This window comes from Corythoichthys intestinalis, chromosome 13, assembly GCF_030265065.1.
Source record: "Corythoichthys intestinalis isolate RoL2023-P3 chromosome 13, ASM3026506v1, whole genome shotgun sequence".
Taxonomy (NCBI): Eukaryota; Metazoa; Chordata; class Actinopteri; order Syngnathiformes; family Syngnathidae; genus Corythoichthys; species Corythoichthys intestinalis.
Genome location: NC_080407.1, coordinates 23,258,226 through 23,276,071, shown reverse-complemented (window position 1 = coordinate 23,276,071; position 17,846 = coordinate 23,258,226). Strand labels below are relative to the sequence as shown.

At 38.9% G+C, this 17,846-nt stretch overlaps 1 protein-coding gene across 1 annotated transcript; it reads left to right on the top strand.

Annotated features, from left to right (window-relative positions):
- Positions 1–717: 717 nt before the first annotated feature.
- LOC130928064 (gastrula zinc finger protein XlCGF57.1-like) lies at positions 718–17,614 on the top strand. The gene is made up of 3 exons (XM_057854281.1): positions 718–1,012; positions 3,519–3,914; positions 13,998–17,614. The coding sequence occupies exons 2-3, from the start codon at positions 3,563–3,565 to the stop codon at positions 15,233–15,235; spliced, it is 1,590 nt and encodes a 529-aa protein (XP_057710264.1). The 5' UTR covers positions 718–1,012; positions 3,519–3,562; the 3' UTR covers positions 15,236–17,614.
- Positions 17,615–17,846: the final 232 nt, after the last annotated feature.

Below are 17,846 nucleotides of genomic sequence, written 5' to 3'. Positions count from 1 at the left end.
CATCCACTGTCAAGTCTAATGTATTTCATGTCGTTTGTCAATAGAGTTAGGGCTTTTAATGTTTATATGGTTTAGCGATAGCACTCTCACTGTATACATATATAATACGTAATAAATATGAAGTGCGATAGCACTACTCCAGATTGTCCCTAGTTGAATTTATTTTTTGGCTTTTGACCTCAATAGTGAAATTGTAAATTAATTGTATGACAACTGTCTGATTATCCCCTTATAATTATATATTTTCAGGTAGTTCATTCACAACGTCTGAGTGTATGTTGTCGGCGATTAGCCTAGCAATGATCTTAATTGTGGTTCTCAGCCCAAAACCCTCTAAATATATATTAAATGCATTTTACCAGATATAAAATGACTACTACATAATCTGTGGTAGTCGTTTGGAGCCCAGTTTTCTCGTCGAATTGCAGCAGTCAATCTCGGTCTCCTCTTCGGGTCTCTCGGAATACGGTAAAAATTCAAGTCTCTCCGTCTATCTTCTCTGTTTTTGCAACACACGACTTCACCATTTTGATTATTAATGTTAACGAGCAGAAAAACACGCCATAATAGGAGGAATTTACGAAGCGCTAATGTATTAACATGACTAGTATCCGGACAACATGGCGCGGGGGCGTGGCTGTGACGTCACGTGAGTAGGGTCTATATTGGACAATGAAAAGTACACACGCACACACACAAAAAAAGCAAGCTGATCGTGTACGTGCGCGTCATGACGTAGAGGATGTGAGTGGCTGGAAGAGCCGTCCGATTGCTTTGGAAAAGTAGTGGTTTTGAGACTATCCACGGCGCTATGTAATCGACTGAAAGTTGTCAGATATTTTTGGACAAGAATCCGTTCAATCCAGCTTCTGCTTCGAGTCGTTTGGGTGCACGTTGAAACTTCGAGGCCTGCTTTGTTAGCCTAGCCTAGTTTAGCAGCTAACAAAGAGAAACAACGCGCCTGGGATAAACACGTCGCCGAGCAAGCAGACATCAAGTCCCCAAATGTCAGGTAAGTTAACTTTTGACTCGCAAATACGATACATTACAATTCGAATTTTTAAAGACACAAAATGTCTGATTAGTGCCGTCACGCAGCACCCCATTTGTTGTTTTCTATCTTTACTGTTTTTGATCGTCTCTTACTAATTTAAATGTGATGTAAAGCTCTTAAATTATTCTCATGTAGCAATTCTACATATTTACCAATCGAAAAATGAAGTAAAGACCTAGCAGTCACATTCTATAATACTTGCTGGGACACAAATCTGTAACAATACATTTACAATGACTATGAAGAGCAATCGGCAATTTATCCTATTTAAAATACTGCATAAAGCATAAAACTCAATTTGATGCGTACAAAATGGGCTTTTCCCAATCCAATAAATGTCCAAACCAAGGGCGTGGGTTTGGTTACAACATTGGTAGGGACGTATAAACACATAACTGCATGTACACTTTTTGTTGAAAAGTTGGAAGTATTCTGTCCCTACCGTCCCTATGCAAACCTACGCTCTTGGTCCAAACTGTCGGGAGAATACTAGTCCAGATTCATAATTGCCTGCTATTTGGCAGTGTGAAACTGTACAACAGGTCCGGCTGCGGGTAATGAAGGAACTCTCATCCATTTTGAACTGCGGAATTCCATTGTCTCCTAATCTTGCTCTGCTCGGTGATCTTAATATGTGAATATTTCATGTAATCAGGCCCGTCTGCTACTGGCGACTTTAACGATCGCTAAAAAAACAAAACAATGTTGCTTAATTGGAAAAATACACAAAATTTTAACACGAACTAATGGCTAAATTTAGTCACGGAACATATAACACTGGAGCAAATATCTGAAAAACCAAACAAACAAATTGTACAACGATGAAAAATAATGGTCAAAATTCACTAGAACGCTGAAGCTAGAATCATGATTAATTTCTTGCATGTGAATTAGGGGTGTGACAAAATATCGAAGTGGTGATATATTGTGAGACTTTGTATCCCAAAAGGTTATCGATATGCTCCTGCCAAGAATTGATATATTGTTGAGGTGCTTACAGGTCCCTTTTTGTTCATTTTAAGGCATTTACAAGTTTCTGTTGAGTTTGAGTCACTGCCTATTCCTTTTGAGAGAATTTTTGCTCCTGTCTTGAAACTCAAAATAAACCGGAAGTGACCCATACATGGCCCAAAATCTTAACGAAGTGACCCATAAATGCCCCAAAACCAGAAATGAGTGACTAAAAATCACTAGCAAACAAACAGATTCAGCACACTGTGAGTGACTTCAATATTCAAACAGGAATCAAAACAATTCTAACATTTTCTTTTAGTGGTATTTCTATATTGTCTTAAGCATTAGTGTCAGCACCAGCAGAGTAAAGAAATAAATGTCATGCGTCACTGGAGTGAAGTACGTGAAAAACACTTAATGATTCACGTTGATCGGACGCTATGACTGAGTATTAGTGCCAAATAAATAAAATGAGGACTATGACATTAAAGTCGTACTATCGCTATGAGAAAAAAGTCGCATTATTACGTAGGGGTAGTTGCTGTGAGCATCTACACACTTTCCAGTACATACATTTATTTTAACTTGGAGCTACGACGAAGTATTAGTATAAATCCTCCCATTGATTATTCTTATTTCTTTAGCTACATTAGCCCGATGTAATTATATGACTTTTAGTCTCAAACTATTAATTTGACGTTTATTCTAGTAGTCGCAGTTCAATGTTTTTTCTCGTACTCTTACAATGAGAATAAGTCGTATTATTACGTAGCTGAATAAGCAGCTACATACTTTATGTAGCGTGATGCAGCCTCAGTTAAAATCAACAATATTGAAGGCATCTTGTGGTTTTAGAATCAGTTTTACAAATAAGGAAATCCTTAATATTGTGACTCATCTACATCAAATGACTATCAATTGGATGATGTATAATCAATTGCTTCGTCATAGCTCCCAGCTAAGGTAAAGTGTGTAGCAGTTTACAGCTGCATTACCCCTGTGTAATAATGACTTTTTTTCCTCGTAGCAATAGTACAACTTGATTCCCGTAGTTTTTTTTTTTTTAAGGCCGTATTGCCCATCCATGGACTTGCGAGAGACTGCACACCCAGTGACACACAGTGACACCCTCCTTTTATCCGTTGAATTAAGTCCATGCTTTGGCCACTGTGGTCTGCTCTTTTGGCTTTGTGCCGCTTTCCTCGCTTGCAATCCAAGCGTCTGACATTCTTAACTTTCCATGCATGTATTTTATTTATTTTTACTCGCCTTTAACCGTCGACGAGATATTGTGCTCGCCAACGCATTTACTTCATCGATTATGTCAACAACTTCAACAAGTCGGGACGGCTCTATTGCATTGGGTCGTAGTGGATGACAACAAGATACGAATTAATACAAAATGGTCTCAGAGTATTACTTCTGAAGCAGTAAATTTTTGGGGGGACCTATAATGGCAAATGAAGACATAAAATTTGGCCCATATGTGATTGTGGTCTTGGTCTTGCAGATGTCAGTCAAGCACATCGTCCTGAACGCCAGGAGTCTCTTTGAATGGAGGAAGAGTTGCCATACATCAAGAAGGTGGAGGAAGAATTCGTCCACATTAAAGAGGAGCAGGAGGAGTATTTCATTAGAGTGGTGAACCCCCACATTGAGGAGCAGCAGCAACCTCAACCCCTCAAAAAAGAGGAGGAGGACCCTCCATATGTTAAAGTGGTGGTGGTGGACATCCCCAAGTGGACTGATGAGCCCTTGAAGGGTGAAGATGGCGGTGTGAAGGAGGCCAGCAGAGGGACGGAGCCTCAGAATGGCAGCAACAGCAGTTCAAAAGAAGGATCTCAAGCAGACAACCTCATCGCTCGACCATCAGAGAGTAACAATTTCACATCACACTCCCTGTTCTGTGAGTATCACATTACTCAGCTTGAGGGGAGTGCCGGGCTCTGTCAGAAGAAGCCTGTCATTTGGTGGCATTCGTTCAATCCGTTTAGTCTTTATGAGATAGTGTGTCCAATCCTTGTTGTTTTACGAAATATGACTGAATCATTTTGACATCGGCACATCAGCGCGTGTTTAAGGTGCAACACTGGTGTAAACTTATGAAACAGAATAACATGATTGTGTGAAAGACAAACACATGGCAGAAAACACTCAGGTTCACTGAGGTTCCGTTCTGAAACTCCCAATTCAACCATATTTAAAAAATGTCAACATGAATGTTTAATTCATCATTGGAAAATTTTAAATACAGGATATATTTTTTCTGAGCTGGAGGGAAATTTTGACACCCTAAAGGTAGGTGAAATCATGTGAACTAAAAATTGAGTTTCTCATTTTAAAAAGAAGTTTTGGACATCCTTACTGGTACATATTAAATAACAAACACTTCAAGTTACATTTTGCAACAGAAAATTAAAATCAACAACGGTGAGATAATTAGGTAATTTTGGAGCAGGGGAAGTATTCTTTTTTTTTTTAATCAGAGGAACAAAATCAGCAACTACATCTTGAAGAGGAAGTCCCCCCTTTTTGTAATTTCATAGCTAGCAGGAGTAAGGACTACCCATCTGTAGTAATCAGGTGGCCGTTCTCGGATGATGCCAAAGTCTTCATCTCTGCCGTATGTATTGAGGCTTCTTGAGGTAATGTACCGAGAAGCCATTGTCATCATTATGCATTTCATTGGGGGCTGAAACTGTCTGCGGTCCATGTCCCACCAGACAGACGTTATTCCAAACTGCCGCCCAACATAAATTTGTTGCAGTCTTTGTCGTTGTGTAGCCTATCTTCCAGCAATTGAGCATTTTGTACTCAGAAAGTATTCAAGGGTAAGGTTTACAAACGCTCCCATGTGTAAAACGAGGCACAGAAATGTCTTGTTCGTACTGTTTGCCTCCATGGTTTACAAATAATTGCGGTATGTAAACATGTGCCGGGTACTGGTTTAAAGGCATAACGCGGTATGAAATCGTTATGGTTCCAAAATCTCTAAGACTTTCCGTCATACCGTTCCTCCATTATTAGCTATTCTTTGTATCCCAAAAATGCAGGGAAAAATTCCTCGCAGCTGCAGGTAGGGCTCACCCCTCCCCTCCCACTCCGGTTGTTGCTCAGTGTGTCAGCTGTGCTACATGATGACTGCAGGAGGTGAAACACTCCAACGTTTTCCCTCATCGAAGAAAACAAAGTTACTGGTATGGGTTTGGTTAGGTTTGTAGCTTAGACCTAGCAAGAGAGGGCTCGGTAGCTCTACGATCGAAGGCTTCAAATTTGCCAACCATCGTTTAATTTGTATCCCACCAGTCTGTGGCAATTCATTCAAGTGAGAGGCTGTTGTCAGTGACTCAATGAAGCCTTTAATAAATACAAGCATTTTTTCTTTATTATTCTTTTTTGAAAAATAATTCAAATTATGAATAGGGGTGGGAACGTCTTGCTACCTCATTAAACGATACGATTTACAATGTAAAACTCACGATAATGATGATCTCACGAAATGGCGATTCAACGAGTATTGATACATTGGTCAGGAAATCGTTGTCTAAAGATACTCACGGAGCTCGCCACGTCGACATTTGTCTGCAAATGCGCGTCACCATCTCGTCGCTACACTAGTGACTGGATAAACAGTTCACTTGAGGGAACTAATCCATTCCAGTTCGTTCAGGAAAAAGACTCGTTCAAACGAATCGTTCGACGAATCGTTCGCCCCTCTCATCTCACCCCCACCAAATGAATCGTTCGGTTAGTGAACGGGAAGTTATGTTGCCGAACAAATCACCAAAGACTGCTTAGCAATATAACTGAACGGGATGTGACATTGCTTGGTCCCTCCCCCTCTTGCAACAGGCTCTTCGTTGGCCGCTCGTTGTAGACTCATAAGTGAGTGAAGGACGCTATTATTCTGTTTTCTCCCTCATCCCTCCCCCACTGCTGCAATAGTGAGAGGGAACTTCTTTTGTCATATTTCTATGGGATCAAAGTCATGGCTCGTGCTTGCTTGATCCAATTGTTTTTGGACATACAAAATTATTGATTTTGCTTAATTTGATTAAAACTTTTCCCATATCCCTTCTGCTGAGAGAGCTGCACAGTTGGCCTTATCTGTTACCGTTTTGCCAACAGGCCAAATTCAGTAAAAGACTAACAAGTCCTGGGTGCAAGGTGCAGTCTTGTTCATATCTGGCATATATACCAACACGAATGAATGTATGAATCTTTTTGCTTCAATGATGCTTGCAATACATTTTTTTCCACATTTATTGTTTTTTATTGAAAATTTGTTCAACATACCAATTTTTTTTTTTTTGTTTTCTTCTTTTTTTTTTTTTTTTTTTTACAAACAAAATTTCACACACACACACACACACACACAAAAAAAGTAAAAACAAAAACCGAGGAGCAGGGAACCTATTACTTCGCCATATTTTTTACATGAAAGAAATTGTTATGTATAAGCAGATATTAACCAAAATCATTTCGTACAGGCTTAACGTATTCTGTCCATTCTGTCCACATCAAGTAAAACATGTCCAGTTGTAATTTTAGTGCGTAGGAGATCCTCTCCATAATGAAAATCTCTCGAATCTCTCGTCAATCCAGTCCTTGCTTTGCTTGCAGCCAATAGAATGTGGATGAGTTTCTTTTCATTACATCTAATTTGTTGTACATTTATTTTACATAAGTACATGGTAACAAAGGACATGGGGATGTCAAAATTAAAAATCTTTCGTAGAAGATAATGAATGTCCAACCAGTATTTTTGTATAACAACGCATTCCCAGAATATATGGAAATGGTTTGCTCTTCTGCTGCTGCATCTCCAACATGCATCTCCCGTCCCTTGATAGTTTTTCTGGACCGGTGTAACAAAAAACCACATCGTGTTCTTCCAACAAAATTCCCACCAGATGTTTGACCTAGTAGTAATCCATTGTGTTTTACATGTATCAGTCCATTCTTCTTCTGTAATAATAATCCTCCCTTCTTTTTCCCATTTCTCCTTCACATAGTGTGTGTTCCTCCCTTTACTCACCAGTACACTGTTGTATAATTTAGAAAGTATTCTTGTTGGGTGAGGTGATTTCGTTAGAGTTATAAATGTTTGTAAAAAAAACCTTCAGCAACATTTAATTTTGATGTTTTGATTTATGTAGTGCCTGACCTGTAAATGCCTGAAAAAGTCATCAGAACCCAAACCATGTCTTTGTTTCAAAACTTCAAATGATTGAGGTGTCCCCTCGTGGGTAAATGATTTATAATCTGTTTATCCTTTTGAAATCCAGAATTTGAATCTGTCATCATATTTATTGGGGGTGAATTCTGAGTCATAGGTGCACCATCTGTAAATTTTGTTTCCCTTTCCAAATTGCATATTTTAATAATTCCGTTTAATGCTACAAACATAGTAATGGAAAGTTTTTGCTTAAAGCTATTTGCCTGCTGTAATTTTGCGTCAAACAATAGAGCTTTCAATGGGATATTTTGTCTTGTTTTCTCCTCAAGATCTTTCCAACCTGATGTGTAAACCGGGGAGCACACACAAACAAGTGGTCTCAATTGGGCAGCAAAAAAATATTCACGTACACAAGGAAGGTTTCTACCACCCTTACCCTTCTTCAGTTGTAACGCAGAGTATTTTATCCTAGGCTTTTTGCCCATCCATATAAACCTTGATATCATTTTGTGCCACTCCATAAATTGTTTTTGTGCTATTAAAAACGGTAAACATTGAAATAAATACAGCAGTTGAGGGAGGACATTCATTTTTATTGAGTCGATTCTGGAATTGAGGTCCATAAATGGCACAGCATTCCATCTTAGGAGATCTGCTTTTAATTTGGCATTCAAAGGTCCGTAATTAACCTCGTACATTTTTTAGAAGTCTCTGTCTCGTATAATACCTAAATATTTCACCATTTCTGCATCCCAATTCCATTTATATTCCTCTTTAACCCTTGAGAGTCGAAGGACGCGCCGGCGCGTCCTCAGCGCACGTCGTCTTTGAAGCGCCCTCACGTTTTAATTACGGCACCCACATGCCGTTGGTTGGTCTCGTTTTAAAGTGCGGAAGTTGCGGTTTACTCTCGTTATTATTTGAAGTCAATCGACCAACTAGAACGTGAGATATTGTCATTTAAGTTTTATAGTTTTATTGTCCTCTCAAAAAAACATTAAAACGCTGCATGGATCATTTGTTTATGTCTATATTTCCATCATTTCTAGTCCTTTTTCAAAACGGAAGCTCCATGAAAAAAACACAAATCAAACGAACCCTTTCGAAGTCACAGTGGAAGCACAAAATGTGTTTTTTTACATTTTTTTTTATAAATATAACTGCGGTGCGAGGTTCAACCGAACGAGAGAGAGGAGGAGTGTTCTGAAGCAGCGAGGTGGCGAGCGACGGCCAGTTGGATACTGCTGGATCGAGCAGCGACTTTGTGTGACTTTGACAATGAACGGAAAACTAAATTTAGCGCAAGCAATTGTGCTTCTGATCAACTTGAGGAAGAGGATGGTCCAAATTCGTCATCATCGTCTTCTTCGGAAGAGTCCTCGAGTGAAGATAGTGACGGATTTGAACACGTGGGTGACGCCATCGACGAGCAGAGGTAAACCAACTCACTCTTTTTTTTCATGCTGAAAACGTTTCTTTTGAAAGTTTCTTTTGATATTGCAAGACAAAGTTAATTTTGATGCAATATAAGTGTGTGTTTGTGTATATAATAATAAAATGTGCATATCAGATCAAAGTCGTACGTGCACTGTGGGTATCCCAGGCAGGAATTTATAATTTGTGGTGTTCTTCTTTCTATATGAAGATTAGGGATGTAGCACATATTCAGCTATGGTATTCTTTCTATTGTCATACATATAGATTTCCATTATTATTTATTGCTGTATATATTTTTATTTTATACTTTATTATTTTCATAAATACTGACTTATTTTCATGTACATTTATAGTGACAATGAAAGCAAAGTGAAATGAAAATGGAAGGGTGGAAAGAGGACCGACACCCCATGGAAGTGTGAGCTGTGTGATGTAGCCGTGTCTAATTCCAGGACGAAACTGCTTTTCGGAGTGGCATGACTGAAAAAAATTTAACTTGTTTATTGTAAATATTTTTGAAAATGCTTTTTTCCCCCCAATGTTATATATATATTTTTTTCCCACATCAATCTTCTCAATTTGTGTATATAAATGTGTGTTCAAGAAGCTTGATTGTGTGTACATAGTTTTCATCAGGCGATTGGCCGCAATACCTAAACTCATAAAGAGATGGCCTCTAAACACTTTTTGTGTTAGATGGTATATATTTTTTCACTGTTCTTCACTGTTAGGGCTGCTGTATATAACCTGTTTTGACTGGAGCATGTATAAAGGCAAAAAACGCCTATGGCTATACCTGTTGTTTATGTTGAATTGTCAAATATAAGACTATTTATTCTAAATTTTTTTGGTTGAATGTTCATCCTAACATGTTGAATAAATATTACAAAGTTTCAAAACGGTTCGTTACGCATGTTTGGTTGTCAATTGGACATCAATATTAAAAATTTTGACAAAACGATTTTGGAATTTTTGGTCTTTTTGGGCCCAAAATGATGATTTATAATTGATCAGTGAAGGAAACAACAATTTGGACATGAAGTTCAAGGTGTCACAAAAAAAGGGACCAAACCAGGCCATCGTAAACAATTCTTTCTTTGAAATATAAAGGCAACTTCAAAGGCATGCAAAATCAGACAAAATAGGCCCAGACCTTAAAGGGTTAATATCTTGGGGTGGGTAATAGTGCAGAGTTAATACCTGTGTTTTATTTACATTTATTTTATAACCAGAAAAGGTTCCATATTGTTCTAGTGCTTTTATTGTTATTGGTAATGTTTGTGTAAGTTGGGTTAGTGTTAATAGTAAATCATCAGCGTATAAAGCAAGTTTTTGTTCTTCACCAGCCATCATAATTCCTTTGATATCTTTTCTTTGCCTCATCCATTGACCTAACGGTTCAATAAATAACGCCGAATAAGTGCCGAAAGATTACATCCTTGTCTGTTTCCCCTGTGTAATACGATTGACTCCCTGAGGTCCCCATTAATTTTATTCTAGCATATGGTTTATTCCTGAAATTATATCAATTACAGATTTGTGAAATTTAAATTTGTCTAATACCATGTATAAAAAGGTCCACCTAACAGAGTCAAACGCCTTCTCTGCGTCCACTCCAATAATCAGCGTTTCTTGTTTCTGATAAGAGACATGTTCCACTATGTTTAAAACTCTCGTAATATTATCCTGTGTTTGTCTGTGATTTATCAACCCAGTTTGGTTTTTGTGTATCAATGACGGTAAAAGTGTTTCTAATCGTTTCGAAAGAATGGATGTAAATATTCTATAATCCGTATTTAGAACACTTATTGGGCGATAACTACTACAATTTAATACATCTTTCCCTTTTTTTGGCAATACTGATATTATTGCTTCCCTCCATGAATTTGGGATTTCCTTTTTTTCCTTCACCCAGTTAAATGTTTTAAGCAAAGTTGGTATCAGGTGGATCTCCGTTATTTTGTACCATTCGGGACTAAATCCATCAGCTCCTGCCATTTTTCCATTTTTTAACCTCTTAATAGCCCATTGAATCTCTTCTTTTGTGATTGCTGCGAGGAGTTTAACATTCTGTTCATTTGTCAAAGTTGGTAGATCAAACTGTGCCAAAAAGGAATCTATTTGTTCATGGTTATCTATGTTTGGCTGAGAGTACAGATCTCTGTAGTAATTTTGAAAGCATACTTTGATTTTGTTTTGTTCAAATTCTATTTGGTTATTTAAAGGATTTCTAATTTTGTATATCGTCCTCTCTGCTTGTTGTTTCCGTAATTTATAAGAAAGCAATTTCAAAGACCTTCCACCAGCTTCGTAATGTTGCTGTTTTGCAAATATAATTTTCTTTTGTACATCTGTAGGGTTAATATCATCTATTTCCTTTTTCAAGTTCTGTATTTCAATCTTTGTTTCAGTTTTCAATGATCAAAAATACTCTTATTGGAGTTTTAACAATTTTTCCTCTAAGGCTGCTAATTTGTAGTTTTTATTTTTCTTCTGGTAAGTAGATAGTGCTATAATTTTGCCTCTTATAACTGCTTTAAGTGCATCCCATAAGGTACCAGGGGAGAGCTCATCATTATCATTAAATTCAAGGAATTCTTTAATTGATTCAATTAATTTATCTTTGCTATTTGAGCAATTCAAGATGTTATTATTCATTCTCCAGAGAGTAAGTCTTTTCTCACTTTTAAGACAGACAATAACAGAAACTGGGTTATGGTCTGAAATTGTGGAGGTTCCAATTTCACAACTTTTCACTAGTGTTATATCTTTTTTAAACATAAAAATATAGTCCAATCGGGAGTATACGTTATGAGGGTGGGAGAGGTGGGTGCATTCCATTTTTCGTGGGTTATTCTCTCTCCATACGTATACTACACCTATCTCTTCCATGAGGAGTGCCATCTTCCTTCTAATCATTTTATGGTCACCTTTGCCGTTTGAAGTGTCAAGTGTTTAACACAATGTTAAAATCTCCACACATATTAATGTACCTTGACTTTTTCTCATTATTAACTCCAGAGTATATTTGTAAAAAGTCTAATCACTGCGGGGAGGGATGTATACATTGAATAATGTTATCAGGTTACCCGCAATTTTGTGTCGAGGAATTTAGTGTCGAGGTGAACGCGAAGCCGCGCCGGATGAAGAGTCTGGAAGCGTATGTTCTTTTCCTTCGGGCTTTTCTGACTGGCGTGAAGGCCTTTCTCTTCGCCAGTATGTCGGCAGTAAAGTCCTGTTCAAAGAAGATGCGCCTTCCTTTGTAGCGGATGTCTTTTTTGTTCCATGCGGAACGGAGCACAAGCTCTTCCATCCTGAACTCCAGAAAGCAAAGTATCACCGATCTCGGGTTGGCCTCCTCTGGTGGTTTTGGGCAAAGTGAACGGTGGCATCGCTGTAGCCCCAATGGCATGTCCGGGAGATCAAGTTCGGTCTTAATTAGGGTTGTTCCGATCATGTTTTTTTGTTCCCGATCGTTTTAGTTTGAGTATCTGCCAATCCCGATATTTCCCGATCAGATTGCTTTTTTTTGCCCCTGATTCAATTCCAATCATTCCCAATAATTTTTCCCGATCATATACATTTTGGCAATGCATTAAGAAAAAAATGAATAAAACTCGGACAAATGTATACATTCAACATACAATACATGAATACTGTATTTGTTTATTATGACAATAAATCCTCAAGATGGCATTTACATTATTAACATTCTTTCTGCGAGAGGGATCCACGGATAGAATGACTTGTGACTTTGTATATTGTGACTAAATATTGCCATCGAGTGTATTTGTTGAGCTTTCAGTAAATGATACTCCAGCCATGCCCCAATGCATGATGGGAAGTGGAACCATGATGGGAAGTGGAATCGTGACTGTGTGTAGTGCTACCAATTGATATATCTTCTCTGCGTTGTGAATTAACATAAGGTGTTAAGAAAAAGATCAATTGCTACCTTGCTTCCCCACATTGCTTCCCATGATATTTCTAATCGTAGAAAGGGGAATTGTAAGGCTTTAGCCAATGAAAAAAAGGCTCCAAAGGCTGCCAAAATTCACTCTACTCAATTTACGCTGTCTTTTATCTCTCTATATAGGTAAAACAACGTCATTACAGATTGAGAGCGACAATGCGTGAGTGGGTCGTGCAGCGCATGCATTAATTGCGTTAAATATTTTAACGTGACTTTTTTTTTTTTTTTAATTAATTACCCGGGATAAATTTGATAACCCTCCCTTAAGCCTAAACGAAAGACTCTGAATGAGTGTAACATATTATGTCTGTAACGTTAAATACAATTAGAAAACGATTTAATTAAAAAATATATATATATTAAAAAAAGGCACGGCCGATATCTTTTTGCCGATTCCGATACTTTGAAAATGACGTGATCGGACCCGACATCTCTAGTCTTAATGAAACACTCAATGAATTCCATAATGTCATCGCTTTCCGAACCTTCGATCATGCCATGAATTTGGATATTATTCCTCTTCATACGTGCCTCCAAATCGTTGACCCGGTCCTGAAACCGCTGTTGTTACTCCAGCGTGTGGGTGAGTACTTCTCTCTACTCCCCGCCAAGGGCCTCCATTTCCGAAGCTCTCCGTTTGGCGTCCTCAACCCTGTTACTCACGTCTTTTAGGTCAGTGTTAAGAGTAGAGAGTTTCTCGTTTAACTCTTCTCTGAAGTCGGCGAGATCTTTCGTAACTTTTCTGGTGGCTTCGTTGATCTGTTTTCTGACATCGGCGCGAATCTCTTTGATTTCGGCAATTATGCTAATTTTCATAGCCTACATGCTTGCCGTCTGGGTTAGCTCGGTAGCTTCTGCAGCGTGTTCGTCGCCCTCACATGAGGATAAAACATCATCCTCAGCGTTCCCATGAGGTCTTCCTCTTCTCTTCTTCATTATTCCTCCCTTAAAACTGTTTTAAACACTTAAATCAACCTTCGCGGTGTTTCTTTTTAAGGGGGGATTAGACCACCTGGGAGCTGCTGTTTTATGCTACCGCTCGCTTGTCCGCCATACCGGATGTCTCAGTAAAGGGGTTTTCAATAATACGCTGTTTTAATGACGTCATCACAAGAGGACTGTGGTTCTTCACACGATTCGTCTTCAAAGCACTTCAACCGAAATTGCACTTTATAGCTATTTTTGGCCGATAGTTTTTAGCGTAGAATTTTTGGACTCATCTCTATGCGAAACAATGTCTCTTGTGCCTCAAAATTAAACCGCTTTTTTTTTTTTTTTTGAGAAATACTTTTTAAAACCGCACCATGCACTGAATCCACGGAACCGCAAGGGATCAATGTACTTGTTTTAGACGCGGTGGTAGTCCATAAAATATATCAATACTTTTCTTGTTCTGGCAGGTTTGAGAAGATATCTTGTTGCTGAGTGGCACGGGCCAGAATCACCTGGCATCAAAGAGGATGTTGAGCTCCCCCAAATCAAAGAGGAGGAGGAACCAGAGCCCTGTCAACAGAAGCAACTTCCAATCAAAAAGGAGGAGGAAGAGCTGCCATGCGTTAAAGAGGAGGAAGAGGAGGAGCATATCGCTAGGTCAAATGGTGAGCCCTTGAAGAGTGAAGATGGTCCAAATGAGGCTGACAGAGGGGCGGAGCCTCCAAGCGGCTGCAGCAGCAGTTCAACAGAAGGATTGCAGGCAGACATTTTCATCACTCCATCAGACAGAAGTGGCACCGCATCACACTCACCTTGCAATGATGATGGTCGGAAGAAATCTCACACTGACGACAAACTCTACAAATGCTCTCATTGTTGGAAAACCTTTCTTACCAAGCAAAATTGTCATGCCCATATGAGGATCCACACTGGTGAAAAACCTTTTTCCTGCTCAGTTTGTGACCAAAAATTCGCTCAGAAGCAACACTTAAAACAACACACAAGAATCCACACTGGCGAAAAACCTTTTTCCTGCTCAGTTTGTGGTCAAAGATTCACTCAAAAGCAATACTTGAAAGACCACACAAGAACCCATACTGGCGAAAAACCCTTTTCCTGCTCAGTTTGTGATCAAAGATTCACTTACAAGCAATATTTGAAAGTACACAGAAGAACCCACACTGGCGAAAAACCTTTTTCCTGCTCAGTTTGTGGTCAAGGATTCTCTCAGAAGCAATACTTGAAAATACACATAAGAACCCACACTGGCGAAAAACCTTTTCCCTGCTCAGTTTGTGACCAAAGATTCTCTCGAAAGCAATACTTAAAACAACACACAAGAATCCACACTGGTGAAAAACCTTTTTCCTGTTCAGTTTGTGACCAGAGATTCACTTCGAAGCAAAACTTAAAACAACACACAAGAACCCACACTCGAGAAAAACATTTTTCCTGCTCAGTCTGTGGTCAAAGATTTGCTCAAAAGCAATACTTGAAAAAACACACAAGAATCCACACTGGCGAAAAACCTTTTTCCTGCTCAGTTTGTGACCAAAGATTCTCTTTGAACCAAATCTTAAAACAACACACAAGAACCCACACTGGCGAAAAACCGTTTTCCTGCTCAGTTTGTGGTCAAAGATTCGCTCGGAAGGATCGGATAAAGAGACACACGTGTGTTGCCATGAGAAGCAGTGGCCAGTGACTGTTTTGCCTGTCATCCATGCTGGCTTCATCAGATTTTGCATGCAGGTTATGTTAGGGTTGGGGTTATGTTCGTATTTGTGGTACTTTTGTGATTGTATTTTTGTTTGGCCTTTGCCATTTTGTGTTTTATCTTTTTTGGCCATCAACGTCTTTCCCTTGGTTCTCTCGCCGACTGGCATTATTCATATCATACTCTCCCTTTCAAACTACACTTTCACATTTAGTATTAGAAACCGCAGACCCCAAATTGAAAATCATTCATAAATATTGTCATTAAATAAATATGGATATTTAGAATACATTGTTCATGAATGTAAAAATAATTTGAAAAAATACTGGCTCACAAATGAGTTTTTTGTGTGGGGGTTAATGTAAATATAATTTGATTTCAATTACTATTACTACTCGTAATTGACTGAATATGAGGGCCAAATAAAGAAAAATGAACAAGAAAAAAGAACTATGAAAGTGAAGTAAAGGGTACAGGGCCAACTCAGGGCCAGCAAGCTCGACTCTCAGTATGGCTCCAAAGAATTTGAAACCTGGAGACTTGGATGATGACTTGGATAAAATCCTCCATACAGAAATTGGAGGTCTTCTTGACTGGATTGATTCAAAACCATAACCAAGAAATCGCCAGAGAGCTCCAGTGAATGCGTGCTGAAAATGAGAAACTCAAGCAGGCGATCGAGGAGAGAGATGTTGGCATCAAAAGGCTGGAAATTTTGGCTGACAATCTCGACCAGTGCCGACGTGCAAATGAGCTCATCATTTCGGGATTACAACTGACGCCAAGCCCAGGTGATACAGTGGCGCAACTGGCAATGGCTAAGCTGAAAGAGTATGGAATAAACATGGAACCGCTGGACATCCGTTGCTGTTTTCTGCTCCCATCTGGGGGGAGAGGACCGGCGACGGTGCTCATGAAGCTGGCAGACCACAAGACCAAGACTGCCCTGCCTAACCAGCGCCGCCACCTGTAAGGGTCGAAGATTTTTTTGAATGACAACTTGACTCGCCGAAATGCCGAAATTGCAAGAAAAGCACGTCAACTCAAGAAAGCTGGGAAAATAGCCAACACCTGGGTCTCAGATTGCAGGATCCTTATCAAGATGCAAGATATGAAGATTAAAGCTATACAGAGTCTTGAGGAGCTGACCCCACTCGAAAATTAATATGACATCTGAAACCACACTTCGATTACTACTGGATGAACAGATTGACCCAAATGATTAGATTGACTACAATAGCATGTTGGATAACTGTACATACTACACAGCGGTCCAGTATAACAACTCTGTGGATGTGGACGGTAAGCTGAAATTTGTCAACAGCAGGACTCTCTACAAGAATTTCAAACACATTAAGGATTATCTACTAAAGATGACAAAGGCTCTGACTTTAATTTGCAAGGATATAACATGGCACAAATGAATCGGGCATCTAAGGGAGGAGGGGGTGTTGCAATTATGATTGACAATCTCTTGGAATGTATTACAACTGAGCTCCTTATCTCCAATTGTAAAAACATAATTATCGGCTGTGTCTCCCGAGCTCCTGATTCAAATGTCCAGCTTACTGAGTATATGGAAAAGATACTGTTTAAAACGAATACTAAGAATGTCTTTTGTTGTGGAGACTTTAATCTTGGGATAAAATATGTACAACGTGTTGTTTGATTTTCCTCATATATTCATGTCTGATGAAACTATTACAGTGATCTTTGTGTGCGCCAATTGTTGCCACCATCTACACCTTAGGAATGTACGATAACACATAATCACTTTTGCCACACACATAGCCACAACAAAATGTTCCCACAGCAAATAGATGCTACAATGTCAAGGACATGACAAAGCCATAACCTTGCACGCCCTGAAAGTCAGACCACTAATTTTGTGCAAGAGACTGCTGTGTCAACAACCGCGAGCTGCTTGACTGGACGCCGAGTTATTGTAAACCCAGACTGTTGATTGTGTTATTGTACAGTTTGTGGCCATGTCATGTATGTAACTGTACCATGTTGATTGTGCGTCTTTAGCTGTATGGGGGGACGGGAAACTGATAAGCATATGCTTCCCCCGTCTCCCTTTGTCTTCTTCGGTTCCTTCCTTTGGGTAAATCATATCACATTTGTAATTGTCAATGATACCGATGATGATGTCAATAAATATTTCATTCATTGAAAGTCATGTTTTCACGACAAGAATTGTTTTTTTTTTCTTGTAGCAAGTCAAGTTTTGGTATATCATTTTTGTTAAAAATAAATATCGAAAGAAATAAAAAACTGACTCATTTCTATATTTAACTTGGCAGATTATATATGTTTTGTGTTGAAAATGTTTTTTGTTTGTTAAGAACATGGTCACCAACTGACACCTACAGGGGTCGCATTGAATAAGGCACTATTGGAATTGAAAAGTTCACTGTTGCCATGGTTTTTTTTATGTAATAAATTCTACACAAACTTCTGTGTTGGATCCATATTATAGACCCTACCCACCGACGTCACAAAATCACGTGATCGCTGTATTGTTCCGCCCCATTGTCCGTCATTTTGTGTCTGTATTATCAATGGTCTCAATTGATCGAGCAATTTATAATGCATT